This window comes from Malus sylvestris, chromosome 16, assembly GCF_916048215.2.
Source record: "Malus sylvestris chromosome 16, drMalSylv7.2, whole genome shotgun sequence".
Taxonomy (NCBI): Eukaryota; Viridiplantae; Streptophyta; class Magnoliopsida; order Rosales; family Rosaceae; genus Malus; species Malus sylvestris.
This window is the reverse complement of record NC_062275.1, coordinates 7,287,394-7,303,999: the sequence shown is the minus strand read 5'-3', so window position 1 is coordinate 7,303,999 and position 16,606 is coordinate 7,287,394. Positions and strand designations below refer to the sequence as shown.

The window sequence follows — 16,606 nt, the reverse complement described above, 5'->3', positions numbered from 1 at the left end:
TAATTCTCCAATTCATTTCTCTGTTGAAAATTTATCATGGTTGTTATGCGAATTTTATGCTAACATGACAACCAAGCAGGCAAGTACCATTGGGGCATTTTATCAAACATTGGAGTGCCTGCATATATCTAATTTCTACTTCAAATCATCCAATCCCCACAAATCAAACTTCACATAAATTTGATCCAAAGAATTAATAGAATCAACAAAACACACCATAAACTTCAAAGACATAAAATCTAGTATCCACAGCAACCAGGACTACAAGATTTGGTGGAGACAAAACTTTTGCAACTTGTATTGCACGGGCCCATTGTCACCTTAACGTTTCGTGTCAATAACACAACTACATGTAAAAAAACTTAACACATGTCATTGTATTATTAACATGTGATGATACATGACGGAATACTCGTGCCATGCAAATTCTTTCCAGAACTTGACTTCAATTGTCAACAATTTCAATTCAGCATTATCTTCAAAAGACTAGCTCAAAACTTCAAAAACATTTGTTTTAATTTAACTGTTGCACTAGTTGGAAGGCCGATGCATACATAAATTGCATTCTTTCCTTTGTGTTATACACCACCAACTTCACTCGAAGAGAAACGATTGTCACACTTTCTTTTTATCTTTCTACACTCGCCAATTTAATTTGTTTTTGTCTCTTGATTCACTATTTTATTTAGTCAAACACCATGACATGTTTGTTACCATAAACAAATTTTATTGGATCGAATCAGGAAACACATGAGCACTAAAAACATAATCAAACTGCAGAGACGCTAATTACTCATTTAATTTAAAGACGTGAAACTGATTTTTCCTTAACATTACCACCAATTCGGGACTAAAGCAACGAGATGAACTCGCAGTGAAGTTCAAACTTGGCCATGTCTTCCTCCGTCAAGCTATAATATGACTCGATTCCATCACCATTTTTGGTGTCCATGAAAACTATCTGATTAGTGATGCCCATGGCAGCCAAGCTCACCCATGCAGGCTTCCCCCAACCAAAATCAGCATCATACATGGGAGATCTGCACAAACTCGAAAAGGTCAAAGTCACGAGCTCTCCTATTGCGGCCCTCTCCATTCTTTTCCTCATGAAATCCAAATGTTCTTGATATCCCTCTTGAAATCTCCTCATGTAACTATTGTCAATTTTCTCAATTTCCTCCATCGCCTGCCTCACAAGGCGGTGGCGCTCCTCCCCATTAACCGACGTTGGAGTTGCAGTGGCAGCCCTGTAATAATTCCCAAAAGCATATTGAGACACTGGTGGATCACATCTTGACCGCAGATTCATAATGCAAACAGCTGTGTACAGAGTTTGACTAGTTTGAAGTGGTTCTCTCGGCCTTGATGGCAGAAAGATGTTCCACAAGAAAGCTGATAAGGCCTCAACTCTTGAAGGGCGTTTATGGGTTTTTGAAAACTCCATGCTCTCTTGGTATCTCGATCTTAAAGCCTCAACCTTTGCCCCATCAAACACAAACCTCCTGGTTATGATTGCTTTCCTTTTGGTGATGATAGAAACCCCTAAATACCCTTCCACATTTCTTGGTGGGAAAACTGAGGCTGCAGACAAATCTGGACAAACAAAAATATTGCTACAATTCTTAGCAATAGCTGCCCAATTGTTGATGAATGTAAAATATGACAACGCATCAGCAATCCTATGCGAAATACAAACGCCAATTGCAAATCCTCCACAATCAAACACACTGAGTTGAACACCGAGGGGTATTTCAGTAGCTTCAGCTGTCTTGAAGGGCAAGAATCTGTTCAGGTCAGACTCAGAGAGAAGAGGGTTGGCGATCACATCGGAAAGGAGTTGGGATTTAACTTTGGCTTCAAAGAATGGGACGCCTTGGTCACTGCAGTGAACAACGAGATTGTGTTTGACTCGGCCGGCTAACGGGTAGTAATGGGTTAAGACTTTGGACAAAGAAGTCTTGAGGATGTTTGATATTTGAGTGAAGGTTTTGGTGCCGTCGCCGTCGGAGCTGTAAAAGTAGAAAAATTGCGTGTATGCATGGGGAGCTAATTGATCAAGAAACGAGAGCTGGTGATGGTGGAGATGGTTTGGGGTTGGAGAAGATGGTTTGATGATCTCTTTGGATATTACTTCAACTTCAATCTCCATTCTCATTTATTTCTCACCTACTAACAATTGACATTCGAAATGCAAGGCAATATATCTCCTGCTTTTTATGAACCTATACATATTCTTTGGATCAAAACTTGAATTTTGGGCTCAAGAAAGGAGCTGGCCCAAAAGAAGGCCCGAAGGGAAAGACAGCCGAAGCCCAGTCAAAGCCCAGAAAGCAGAAAGGCCCTTTCCTGACTTGGTGCAGCTCATGAAGACCACTTGCTTACCTACCCAAGGGCCAAGTGGTATAGACTGACCAGCTACACAGCCCATAAAGTACTTTATGGTGGCATTACATGTAAAATAGCTGATGAGTCATTACCCTCAAACCGCATTCGGGCAAGGTTGCTGCTACAGAAGGCCAAGCCGAGTTGTCTATATAAGAAGAAAGAACAACCATGAATAAGGACACTCAATCAAACAAACAAATGCAAGCACAAACTCTACTCAAAGCCAGATTTGCCTTCAAAACAAAGCTGTAGTCAGCCTTCATCCCTCTCGGGACAAGCCTTCATCCCTCACGGGATAACCCTCTCTTCAAACCTTTGTAATAGCTCTGCTACCTTGTTCAAACTTGCTGTAGTATCGATTTATCTTTTGTAATCTCTCTCTCTATCCCTCTAAGCTTTCAGACCCTTGACAAAACTACAGAGATATGAACCTACAAGACGAGCAGCCTTACCTGATAAGGTTTAACCTTGCCCGACCTTCTTTGCTTTGTTTTTGTCTTTTCATTCATTAAGCCTAACAATATGTTGTATACTTCCAGTTATATGCAAGTTATTTCTAGCAATATGACTATTAAAAGGCTTTCTCAGTACTTGAATCCGATTTAAATATATCTTCAGTGTTCAAACCAGAACCAAGTCCTAAACCCTCGGGCATGTAAATCTGATCAGTTAAAAGTCCTTGGCCTCAAGGCATAAAAAAGAACCTTATGTGGACTTAACCCATCCACGACAGTCCTTGATAAACGAGAAGTCCGAAGTTACTTGGGGCGCAAGTAATCGACCTACCCTCTAGTTTTATTTCTATTATGTTATGATTAACATAGAATGCTTGAGCATGGAATGGATTCTGATGGAAAGCCTCAAGGCCTATACCTAAGGCCCCACAAAGGCATCCATTTGGATTCATTCCGTTCTGCGATCTAGAGAGTTTGAGTATAAGAACGAACTCTAATGGGAAGCCTCAAGGCCTACACCTAAGGCCCCACAAAGACACCTATTTGGGTTCATTCTACTTCTTGGACTCGGGTAATCAGAAGTATAATAGTTAGAAAACTCCTGCAATCACGAGAACAGATATGATGTGTTCGAGCACTGGTTTAGTTATTGATGGGAAGCCTCAAAGCCTACACCTAAGGCCCCACAAAGGCACCTGTTATAACTAACACGGTTTCTCGGATATATACATATGTACAACTAAAACACGACATCCATTTTACATCTGCCATGCTGAAGATGGCAGTGGCACGCCTAAGCACCTAAAAGTTAACCTTGATTGTGAGCCTCAAGGCCTACACCTAAGGCCCCACAAAGGCACCTCTCAAAGTTAACGCTGTTCTTCTCTTTCAGCCTTGCCCAACGAGCCTTGCCCGAAGAGTCTTGCCCGACAAGACTTGCCCGATGAAACTTGCCCGACAAAGCCCGATAGCGAAGCAGAAGCCCGACAGTAGCCCTCAACCGGCGCCAACCTCCAGGGGAGCTGTGTGCTCGTCGGCCAGGAAACATCCTCGACGGAAATTCCTGACGCGAACATAGTTTTGGCACGCCCAGTGGGACTTCTACAATTGATCAGAAGATATATGTCAAAATGCCAGAAGATTTGCAAACCACGTTACTACAAATGTTGCAAAGATTGGAGAAAGCCTCCACGAGCTCCAGAAATGATGCAGGCTTGGTTCTTCCCGAAGGAAAAAGACGTAGAGCCAGCCAGCCAGCGAGAAGAGTCGGTGATGGCCAAACCTGCAGTTCCCTTCACCGAAGCCCCTGTAAATATGATCAATATGACATGGGCTGAGAAGGGAAAAGAAAGAATTACAAGGGAACCAGAAGAGGAGAGACTGGCTGAAAAACCTACAGGAGGGGTGACTAAATCGCCCGAATATCCAAAAGCAGCCATAATCAAGGGGATGGTTATGTGTAGTAAGTGCCAATGTGAGTGTGAGCTCAAAATTCCCCCGGCTGGAATCCTCATTGATCATGAACTGATCAGGAAAAAGGAAGAAGACGTCAGAAGAGAAGCCCGCGAAAAGATTAAGCATGCAACAAAAAAGGACACTTCCCGAAGCGTTTTTCAACGACTATGAGGTGATTCCCAACCCAAAGCTTTGTCAGAAGTATTTTGAAACCACGAAGTTTCTGAAGAAGCAGAAGATATGGAGGCCAAAATACGAAGGGGTGCAGATCATCCTCAATATGGCCAGATGGGGAAGGAAATCAAGAGGATTGATGGCATGACCAATCCTGTTGTTAAAAAGGGAAATCCTGCCCACCTCGGGCGAAAATGGTACGTAGTCGGGAAGAACGGACAGCCTACCAAACCAATGGGAGCCTCCATGGTCAGGAGGGTTCAAAGGCAGCACAAAGCCTACATGAATTCCCTGAAGACCCCCACAACATCCGAAGCCTCCAAAAATCAAAAGTTGGAGAAAACAGCATCTGGGGGAAGTAGTCAGCTCCGTTGGAAAAGTAAGAAAGAGGTGGAAAAGGCCAATAGCAAGACAGAAGGCGAGGGGGATCACGTGCCGCAGAGCCAACACCCTGGGAAGTATAGGATCTTGAGGAGAGCTCAAGAAGATCTAATCATGGTGCCAACCCCTGGGTGGAAGCCAGAACCTATTTACGTTGGAACTGTTTCATCTGAGAGGAGACCACCTTCTCTGCCATTGGTGGATCCTTTTGGTGAAGTTCCAAAACAAACATTATATGCGGGCATGAATCAACAGCAACAGGAGAGGGCACCAGAACCGCTACTTCCAGCTGATGCGATGGCCTGGTTGGATGAATTTATGGACCAAATTGGGGGCAATAAAGAAGGTCTGCCCGAGCCTAGTAATTTCCATATCAACATGGCATATGTGTTGTCCGCCACATTTGGTGCCAGACCTGATCAACCCGCTACTATGGAGGGTGATTACTTGACAACTGAGCCAATTATGGCACATGTCAATGTGGAGGTAGTTGAAGAAGAAAACTCGGGCAAGGCTGAATCTTCAGGAGTATCCAAAGGTGGTCCTCTAAGGATTTACACAGACGAAATGGTGTTTAGCCGCCCGAACAGCTCGTTGGCCAATCATCTGAAACCCATATATGTTACAGCTCACTTAGAAGGTGTGCCATTCAAAAGAATTCTAATTGATGGAGGAGCAGCTGTTAATGTGTTACCAGCCAAGCAGATGAAGAAAATGGGAAAAGACACGAAGGATCTTATTCCCACAGACCTCACGGTCTCTAGCTTCTCAGGCGCTATCACCAAGACTCATGGGATATTGCCTCTAGAAGTGGATTTGGGATCTAAAAAGATAATGCTGGCATTCTTTGTGGTGGACTGCACTTCCACTTATGGGGCCTTACGCGGAAGAGATTGGATCCACCAAAGTTTGGCCATACCCTCTACTCTTCATCAACAAGTGGCTGTTTATCATGAAGCGGGCACAGAAGGACCAGGCTTTTGGGAAATGGTAGAGGCCGAATCACGGCCATTTCTCCCCACAGCCAATGTTGCGGAAGCAAGTTTCTACAACCCCAATGTAGGAATCTTGAAGTGTTCAGGAGCTGACGAGAACGGCCGCCCTACCAAGGTGACGGCCCAAAAGCTTTTGGAACAAGGAATGCTCCTTACTAGAGAGGAGTGGGATAGACCTTGTATCCTCCCAAATCCCATACATCATCAATGACTGGACAAAAGAAGAGAGATCAGGTAATGGCAATCAGATCCCTGATTAAAAGACTGCTGGTATATGGGAAGGGAAGAAGACAAGAAAGGGAGCTCTTGGACAGGGAAGAGCAGGAATGGCAGGTGGGAACTTCAACCAGCCAGCATGAAAGCAAGGAGGAATCTTGCAGAGAAGAACTGTATAGGGCCATCCAAATGGCCGAGTGCATATATGATCTAGACAGGCCAGACGACTTGCCCGAGAGCCCGTAGCTGGTCGAATTTTTGTGTAAAAAACCGGATAAGCCACCACCAGAAGTCCAAGATCCTCTGGAAGTTATTAATTTAGGAACAGATGAGGATCCGAGACCAATACAGATCAGTGGTTTATTGGGGGTTGATGATCGGGCAAGGATTATTTGTCTTTTGCAAGAATTCAAAGACTGTTTTGCTTGGCATTATACCGAGATGCCAGGGTTAGATCCAACCTTGGTGGAACATAGAATGCCCATCAAGGAAGGATATAAACCTGTCAAGCAAGCACCACATAGGATGTTAAAGGAGATAGAAGAAAAGGTCAAAGAAGAGATTGAAAGGCTAGTGAAAGCTGGCCTTATCAGACCAGCCAAATATGTGGAATGGTTAGCCAACATTGTACCCGTTTTAAAAGCTGTAACAAAAGCGGTACGATGTTGTGTGGATTACAGAAATATTAATGGCGCTACACCAAAGGATGAGTATCCCATGCCAATGGCTGATTTATCCATAGATGCAGTAGCAAAGCATAAAGTACTATCTTTTATGGATGGGAATGCCGGGTATAATCAGATAAAGATGGCTCCAGAAGATATACATAAAACAGCTTTTAGGTGTCCCGGTCATGTGGGGGCATATGAACATCTAGTCATGCCATTCGGGCTCAAAAACGCTGGTGCAACTTACCAGAGGGCAATGAATGCCATCTTTCACGATCTGATTAGCCAGAGCATGGAGGTATACATCGATGACATAGTGGTGAAGTCCAAGACAGAAGAACAGCATCTAGAAGATCTCAAACAGACATTAGCAAGGATGAGGATCCACAAATTGAAGATAAATCCAAAGAAGTGTGCGTTTGGAGTAAGAGCGGGCAACTTCTTGGGATTCCTGGTGCATCAAAGAGGTGTAGAAGTGGATAAGAACAAATCTCGGGCAATAATGGAGTCACCTTCACCCACCAACAAGGTGCAACTCCAGAGGTTACTGGGCAAAATTAACTTCTTGAGGAGATTCATTGCTAATTTAGCAGGCAAGATCCAGCCGCTGACTCCCTTACTAAGATTAAAAGATAAAGAGAACTTCGAATGGGGATCACCGCACCAACAAGCCTTTGACAGCATCAAGGCCTATTTGACTTCTCCACCAGTGTTGGTGCCACCCCAAAGGGGAAAACCCTTGAAGCTGTATATTTCTGCCTCTGAAAAGTCAATTGGGAGTTTGCTAGCCCAAAATAATGAAGGCGGGAAGGAGCAGGCAGTGTACTACCTCAGTAGAATTCTAACCGAGGTAGAGACAAGGTATTCCCCGGTAGAGAGATTATGCTTGGCTTTATATTTCACTGCCAGTAAATTAAGGCATTACATGTTACCTTGTCACGTGCACATCATCGCCAAGACAGATGTGATAAAGTACATGTTATCAAAGCCAAAGCGGACAATATCGTGCTACGGTGGTGGAGCGGGTCCGGAAAATGATCTGCCCCGAGCTGGGATGTTACAATTTGGTATCAGAGCCTAACCCTGGCCGCGAGTGTGCCGACGAGGACGTTGGGCCCCTAAGGGGGGTGGATTGTGACATCCCACATCGCCCAGGGGAGTGATCCTTAAATGTGTATTCTCATCCCTACCTAGCACGGGGTCTTTTGGGAGCTCACTGGCTTCGGGTTCCGTAGGAACTCCAAAATTAAGCGAGAAGAAGGCCAGAGCACTCCTATGATGGGTAACCCACTGGGAAGTTGCTCGTGAATTCCCAAAAACAAAACCGTGAGGGAATGGTAAGCCCAAAGCGGACAATATCGTGCTACGGTGGTGGAGCGGGCCTGAGAAATGATCCGCCCCGGGCCGGGATGTGACATATATATTTATTCTTCAATTTTCCATTGCTTTAAAAGAATTATGATAATTAGAAGAAGAAAAAAAGAAATTAGGTTCACATCCTTCTTTTTGCTACTCCATTGATTAAAATCCTATTTATTTTCAATTTTTTATCAAGGTCCTTAGATATTAATAACATCATTAATTATTTGAATAACAAAATATTTTTATTTTAAATATATTCCCTTAGTGTTAAAAATGTTACAATTAGTATATTTATATTTATGGCTAAATGTTTTATCATATATTTTTATTTTTAGTTTGTACCTATTTTTAATTTGTACCAATTTTTTTTTCATTTTTAATTTGTACCCATATATTAGTTTCTTTTTGTGCCCATATTTTTTAAAGTTTTATTTGTGTTTTGTACCCATGTGTATACCGTCACGTGACATTGTATATTTAATTAATGATAGAAAAATTACATATGGTATATTTACGTTTTATGCCTAAACTTTGTATCATATATTTATATTTTTAGTTTGTACCCACTTTTAATTTGCAACATTTTTTTAAATTTGTAGTATTTTCTTTTTAGTTTTATTTTGTACACATGTATTAATTTCTTTTAGCACCTATATTTTTTAAAAATTCATTTGTACTCATAATTTTTTAATCTTTTATCTGTACCCTAATTTATTTATAATGTACCCATTCTTCTTTATTAATGTACCACTTTGTTATATGTGAAATGTACCAATTTTTTTAACACTATGGATACATTCTTTTGCCATTTATTATTTCTTATTTTTTACATAGTTTTTATCCATTTATTCAATCAAAATGTTTGAATTTTTTTATTGTAACCGTTTCTAATAGTATTATAATGAGGGATTTTAAATTTATAGGATTATAAATCTCATAAAATATCAAACAATTAATGTCAAAACAATAAAAATAAAAATATTAATTGTAATATAATGAGGTGTACAAAGTCAAGGGACTTTGATTAAACTTTGAATATCATTAAGGTTTTAGTAAAAAAATGTTAAGGATTAGGGACTGCATCCAAAGTATCCCTTAAAAAAATTATCATTAAACAGGAGGGTGGTAGAGGTAGATAAAGGAGTCCTTAGCTACTTCCTCACTCTCCGTTACAAGCTTACAACGTTGTGAATTTTCCCTTCCAAACGCCTTTTGCTTGACCGCCATTACACTTGGGTAGTTGATGAATGGAAAGACCCATCAGAGGAAGCTATTGCTGGTGACAAAGGAATATTAATATTGTAGCAAACTCAACAGTGAAAGCTTTTGAACGCCCATACCTGCTTCTCCTCGGCACTTGCAAGCGGGGCCTTTACCCTGCACAACATTACGTCTTCTTTGCTAAAGCCAGAAATTGCTCCTCCATTTTCAGCCCCACAATTTGATCGGTTTTTAGGTTTTTTTCCTTGTTTTTTTTTACTCATTTATGTATTTTAGGTTTTTGGCAATATAACTAATGATGTGGCAGGACATGATTGGATGATCTTTTAAGTCTTTGAAGGTCATATTCCACAAGGATAAAACTATCAATCAAATTATCATTTCAAAGTGGGTGGGAAAATAAGACGTTGGGGTGGGCTTAGTAGCACCCATAGAAAACAGGGCCGGCCTAGGCCCAGTGCAGGCAGGACGACCGTCCATGGCCCAAAAAAATTGGGGGCACCAAAATTATTCGGGTGGTATATTTATATATGTTTTTATAAGAGTATAAATTTAAACAAGTTGGTTTAATGACAAAGGAATTTAACTAGAAGTGGTGGTTTTGTAATTTGAAATTAATGAGAAGGTCTTTGCTTCAAGACACCACATGTGCTTATTTACTTTCCAATTTTTACAATTTTTTTTTTCCATAAGAGTATAAATTTATAAAATTTGGTTAAATACTCAAGAAGTTTAATTAAAAGCAATGATTTTTGTTGTTTAAAATTAACGAGAGATCCTAAGTTTGAAATGATATGTGCGTGTTTATTCTTTTCAATTTTAACAAATTTTTATTTGGTTGTTAATTTATTTTTAGTTTCTAGCTAGTAGCTATATGGGTTGTTATTTTTAAATATTCGTTCCAATTCAAGTCTAATATTCAACAAACAGTAATACGTAGACCAAATTTTTAGAGCAAATTTACAAATCATATGACGTGTCATCATAAGGTTTAATTTAGTGCCCATTCATTACTTATACATATCAATTAAAGACTCGAAAACATATTATGTTTTTAGTCCCATATTGACAAGGTTAGTAAATAAGAAAAAACATCTCATGATTTATATCAAAACACTTTAAAAGTTCAGATGGAAAACAAAACTCATTTATCTACTTGTAAGCCAGGAGTTTTTTGGTTTCCTTCTCTTGATACAAAATAAATTAGTCTTTCTGTGTTTCAAAATTATTGAGTTTGAAATGTTTTTCTATGTATAATTTTATCGATGTCTTTTATGTGAAAATAAATAATTTTCTTATGTGAAGTTAAGGCATACTTTTTAGCGTCGCCCCGAGCCTCAAAAATCTCTAGACCGGCCCTGATAGAAAATAATCACGTTAATAACACTTAATAATCAAATCATCAACCGACATATTATTTAGTTTACAAATTTAATTTAAAATTTTAGCACAATATTTTATAACGTTAACTTGATAATTAACCTTACAATGTAAAGTGACAAAAAATATATAAAGGGTTCTATTTTAAAAGACTTTCATTAGCATTTCTATACGACATCACAATTGAATAACCTATATTTCTCGGTGGCAAAATAGGTGCTGCAGAAAAATCCGGACCCACAAAAATGCTCTTCCCTTGCATCACAATTCGCTAGAGCTGCCCATTTGTTCACAAATGTAAAAGATGTTATTAACCCATCTGCAATCCTATGTGAAACACATAAGCCAATGCAAATCCTTCACAATCAAACACAAATTGAGTTGAACACCAAGGGGTATTTCAGTAACTTCATCTAGCCTGTAGGGCAACAATTTGTTGAGATCAGAGATCGAAGGGTTGGCGATCACTTCAGAGAGGAGTTGGGGTTTGTCTTTAGCTTCGAAGAATGGGATGCCTTGATCGTTGCAATGAACAAAGAGAATGTGTTTCACTCGGCCGGCGAAAGGTTAACATTAGGCTAAGATTTTGGACAAAGAAGTCTTGAGGATGTTTGATATTTGAGTGGTGGTTTTTGTGCCGTTGGATTCATAGAAGTAGGGTAACGGAATATATCCATGGGTAATTGATCCAAAAAAGAGAGCTGGTGATGGTGTTACTCTCTTAAATGAGGGACTTTCTATTACCTCATGTTTTTTACACAATACTTTATAACGTTAGCCTGATAATTAACCTTAAAATGTAAAGTGACAAAGAATTTATAAAGAGTTCCATTTTAAAAGAGTCTCATTAGCATTTCTCTGCCTACGGCAGGGAATCACAATTGAATAATAATCAAGGTGAGAACCTGTTGATCATAAAAACTACCAAGCCTACGTGGCACGCAGGCCGAGTAATCTATGAGCTAACTACGTCCTTCGGTTGTGTGCGGGGTGTGCCAACTCGTCGGTCGAGCTCAGCCGAGGAGTAAAATTGGTTGATGTTGCGTTGGGTACGCTGCTGACTTCTGAATCTCGCGACTGCGGTCGAGGAAGGAACACTCTCAACCTTCGGGTTCTAGAGCCGTAAGACAAGGCCGCTAGTTCTGCAAAGTTCAATATCAAATTCGGTTTTCAATGTGCCGAATGTAATAACTTGTAACACCTCACTTCGCCGAAAAGGCTAATGAGATGACCTCTATCAATAAGGATTCGAAAATCCTTCTCGACCGAGACTTGGATAGATAGCCAGTCGGCCTCGATGCAGTGCTGTTTATCCAAACTGAAGGTGCTCCGCGGTCGGCTGATTCTACGGCAACAGTGTTGTTTATCCAAACTGAAGATGTTCGCCGGTTGCCTTCACAGTGCTGTTTATCCAAACTGAAGATGTGTTGGCGAAAAAGAAAATAAAAAAATCTCAAAATTGTTGAGAGGGTTTGCGCATGGTAGTTTTGTGTGTTGAATTGGTGGTCCTTCTTCCATTGACATTGCATCTATATTTATAGGACTGATATACTTGCTTGGCACGGCCTAATTCTCAAGTAGAGTCCTATTTCAAATTCCCATGTATCTGACGTGACTTGGATAACCTTCACCTAAACAACCACCAATTTTATATATATTGCACCTTTCCCATGGCATGCAGACTGCCAAAACGTACGGCAACCACCAAATATATATATATATATGATAGCTTTTTCCCACGGCATGTCTGCCACATCTATCACCAAGTAAAACAAAAAGCCTAGTCTACCTAGGTTTCCTATGATTTAAACTCATCCATGCATGCATCTTGACGGCTGTCGCTTAAATCCAATCCCATCCACACATTCACACGCCAGTTGTGCCGTCATACTTCCAGATATATATATCTCATCTTTCATAATAAATCATTATTAAAAGATAATTATGATAAAAATCATTATCTTTTAATAATGACCTTTATTTCTTGATCCAACAGTTAGGAACTATGTTCACTCAACGGCCTCGATTGCACGGGCCGATGGTGTAATTTTGGGTCCAAACAATGCCCCCCAGTTTCCTTGAACTTCGGCTCGTAAGCCGAATGGTTAAGGAAATTAATTGTTCGTAACCAACAAAATCCCGTCGTATCGCTGAAAAAGAAACTTTGTTCCTCGACCATAACATGCATGTTCTACCAAACAGAACCTTAAATTTATATTCTCATTCAAAAAGAATAATCCAACTTGGTAGGAAATTTGTGTTTGTAGTATAGTGATTGAGAGTGGCGTGTGGAACTGAAACTCTTATGTTTAGTTATCTTGTTATTTATGAATGAGAATGACACCCATATTTTTATATTCTAACATCCGGCCGGTAAGTAAAAACATGAATGCATAACTCCACGAGCCAAAAAGCCTGCGTGATGCTGCGGGTTTCATCTCTAGTTACACATAATTAGAACAATGTTTACAATTATGTTATTATATATATACAACCATACTTATGAGAGATTTTTCAATATGACTGGCATATGAGGTGGTACACCATGTGTCACTATACAAATGGTGGAATATATGTGCTAAAAAGTTAGTAACTTAAAAAATAAAATTTTCCACCACTTACATAAAAACACGGGTGTACCACCCGTATTCCCGTCACAATAAAAAATTTCTCCATACTTACAGTCCTATTTACACATATCCCCATCTCAGCATTTAAAACTATATAAAATGGGGAGGGAGTTTTACCTCAGTACAAAACTTGATAAAATTAAACAAATCCCCATGTCATTCGTTTTGCATTTTGACCCCTGCTCTTATAAATTGGGCTGAATGCTGCCCATGGACAGTCGTTTCCACTGCAAAGAACAGATTCTCCATCATCACTGCCATTGGTGTTCTCTTCTTACCTTCCTTTGTCCAGAAATCGGAAAATCCAATTTTAAAGTCATTTTCTCACACTAAATAGCAAAATATATATATATATATATATATATATATATAATAAAAAATTAGAGAAAAACAAAGAAAAGCATCTAAAACTCATATCAATACCGATATGAGGATCACCATAAAAAACCAAACTTTACCCAAGAAAACTCTAAAAAAAATAATTAATAAATAAATAAAATTGAAGAACCCGTTTGAAAGCTCATAACTTTGCACAAAATGCAGCAAAGAAAAGACAAAAAGGAGAAAAGTAAACCTATCAAGCTCAACCCTTTAATTTAAAGGAAAACTAATGAAAAGAGTTTGAAAACTTTGAGTTTTAATGATAATGACAAAATAAAAGGTAAAGTGAATAGTACCAGAATTGACTTTTTAGTGTAAAAATATGGTTTTTCGTTAAAGTGAACAGTACCGGGTGTTTTTCGTTAAAGTCCCCTTAATTTAAACTCCAAAAAAAATTAAACACAACCCCATCGAATCACTAATCTTACTGTAACGACAAAATATAAATTCTTCAGCTTTAGACATTCTTAAGTATTGTTCGATTGTGTCAGCTCTATAGCAAATACCTCATAATGTAGGTGAATCAAGTGATTACATGTATATATATGTTTATAAACTTATGTTATAAAGCGACGAAGAACTAAGTTTTGTTTTCTAGTATAGCATACTTAAAGCAATGGTAAAAAGTTGATTCCTCAACGGCACTAAAGGCTCGTTTACTAATCCGTAATTAGATTGAGAGGAAATGAATTGAGGGGGAATTGGAATGATGTGGAATCAGAATCAGATTTTTGTTGAAGTTGTTTACTAAAACTAACTGGAATCGGAATATGACTGTTATTGATCCACATAAATTGTTTACTAATTGTTATGAATCAGAATGAAAACTAATGTCATTACTAAAATGACCCTATTCTAAATAATCTATATTATATGCTAATCTTTTTTATCTTTAATAAAAAAATTATTTTATTTTTAATTTATGTGAGAAAGGTTTTTTAAGTCCTTTTCAATCCAATATAATCAGTCATCTTCGATCTCTGATCTGCTGACAAAACACCTCCTCCTCACCCTCTCACTAACACTCGACCGCGACTACCCTCCCTGAGACTCCGACCATTCTTTGCTCTCCCTCCCTACCTCACCATCAAGGATTCAAGGTAAGCCTTCTACGTAAATTTTTATTTTTGGTTGATTTGATTATGCTCTGACCTGACCTTCCCTATGCGGCTCTGCGTAATGATTCAAGCTAATATGTTGCTGAATGGTTGATCTTTCAAGTGTTTTAAGGATGCCCAATTGCAATCCTTATCCCCTATAAATTCTAACGAGAGTCTAAATTTGCAGTCTTTGGAATTAGAATCGACAGCTGAGCCCCAAATCGAAAGAGTTCGACACCGCAAAGCATGGGGCACAGAGAGGCGGTGGCGGAGGAGCACAAAGTTGTTGGAGAGGATGGCGGAGGACAACGAGAAGATGGAAGAGAGTGCTGAAGGTGAATGGTGCATTGGGAAGAAAAAATTGATTTCGAATGAAGCCTTCTCCCCGGTATCCAAATACTACCTCCATGTAAGTAATCCAATTCTGTCAATATCAGGAATTGACCTCTTGATTTTACATGGGTCCGGCAACACTGTGCATTCCGGTTGAATTGGTAAACGGAGGAATAATCATGAATGGGGAATGACTCCCATTCCGCCATTTCCTTTCCCCATATGTAAACACGCCATAAGTTAATTGAGACACAATCAGATGAAAACTTTTTTATTACAATCATAACCACAAAGCTATCTCTCATAGGCTTATTTTAAGCTCTCATGCAACCACAAATATCGTCTCGCTTTATACAGAAAATGAAGAGATGAATCAGACTAAACAACAAAAGAAGAACTCAGCAGTCTTATTATTTTAAAAGCATCCATTACCTCAACAACAACAACAACAACAACAAAGCCTTTTCCCACTAAGTGGGGTCGGCTATATGAATCATAGAACGCCATTGCACTCGGTTTTGTGTCATATCCTCCGTTAGATCCAAGTACTCTAAGTCTTTTCTTAGAGTCTCTTCCAAAGTTTTCCTAGGTCTTCCTCTACCCCTTCGGCCCTGAACCTCTGTCCAGTAGTGACATCTTCGAACCGGAGCGTCAGTAGGCCTTCTTTGCACATGTCCAAATCACCGGAACCGATTTTCTCTCATCTTTCCTTCAATTTCGGCTACTCCTACTTTACCTCGGATATCCTCATTCCCAATCTTATCCTTTCTCGTGTGCCCACACATCCCACGAAGCATCCTCATCTCCGCCACACCCATTTTTTGTACGTGTTGATGCTTCACCGCCCAACATTCTGTGCCATACCACATCGCTGGCCTTATTGTCGTCCTATAAAATTTTCCCTTGAGCTTCAATGACCTATGACGGTCACACAACACGCCGGATGCACTCTTACACTTCAACCATCCAGCTTGTATTCTATGGTTGAGATCTCCATCTAATTCTCCGTTCTCTTGCACGATAAATCTTAGGTAGCGAAAACGGTCGCTTTTTGTGATCTTCGCTAGATTGCTCCGGTCATTAGTATGGATAAGTATATAAATGGATAGAGATAGGAAAGCGAACATAAGATGTACGTGGTTCACCCAGATTGGCTACGTCCACGGAATAGAGGAGTTCTCATTAATTGTGAAAGGTTTACACAAGTACATAGGTTCAAGCTCTCCTTTAGTGGGTACAAGTGAATGATTTAGTACAAATGACATTAGGAAATATTGTGGGAGAATGATCTCGTAATCACGAAACTTCTAAGTATCGGAGTGTGGTATCGTCTTGACATGCCTTATCTGTCTCATAGGTAGATGGGGCATCTTCTCTGGAAGTACTCTTCCTCCATCCAGGGGTGGTATCTCTAACTGGTGGAGATGCACAAGGTAATGTATCAATTTCACTTGAAGCTTACTTGTAGTT

The 16,606-nt window shown here is 39.7% G+C and overlaps 2 protein-coding genes across 2 annotated transcripts in view; one reads left to right on the top strand and one right to left on the bottom strand.

Annotated features, from left to right (window-relative positions):
* The window catches only part of LOC126606572 (uncharacterized), a 72,903-nt gene that overhangs the window by 18,689 nt on the left and 37,608 nt on the right, over positions 1-16,606 (top strand). The window lies entirely within an intron of this gene.
* LOC126606570 (stemmadenine O-acetyltransferase-like) lies at positions 707-2,198 on the bottom strand. Its single transcript, XM_050273971.1, has one exon. The coding sequence runs from the start codon at positions 2,153-2,155 to the stop codon at positions 851-853; it is 1,305 nt and encodes a 434-aa protein (XP_050129928.1). The 5' UTR covers positions 2,156-2,198; the 3' UTR covers positions 707-850.

Bases quoted from the DNA above. Each gene is read 5' to 3' on its own strand.
- LOC126606570 (XM_050273971.1), bottom strand. From the start codon at position 2,155: ATGAGAATGGAGATTGAAGTTGAAGTAATATCCAAAGAGATCATCAAA.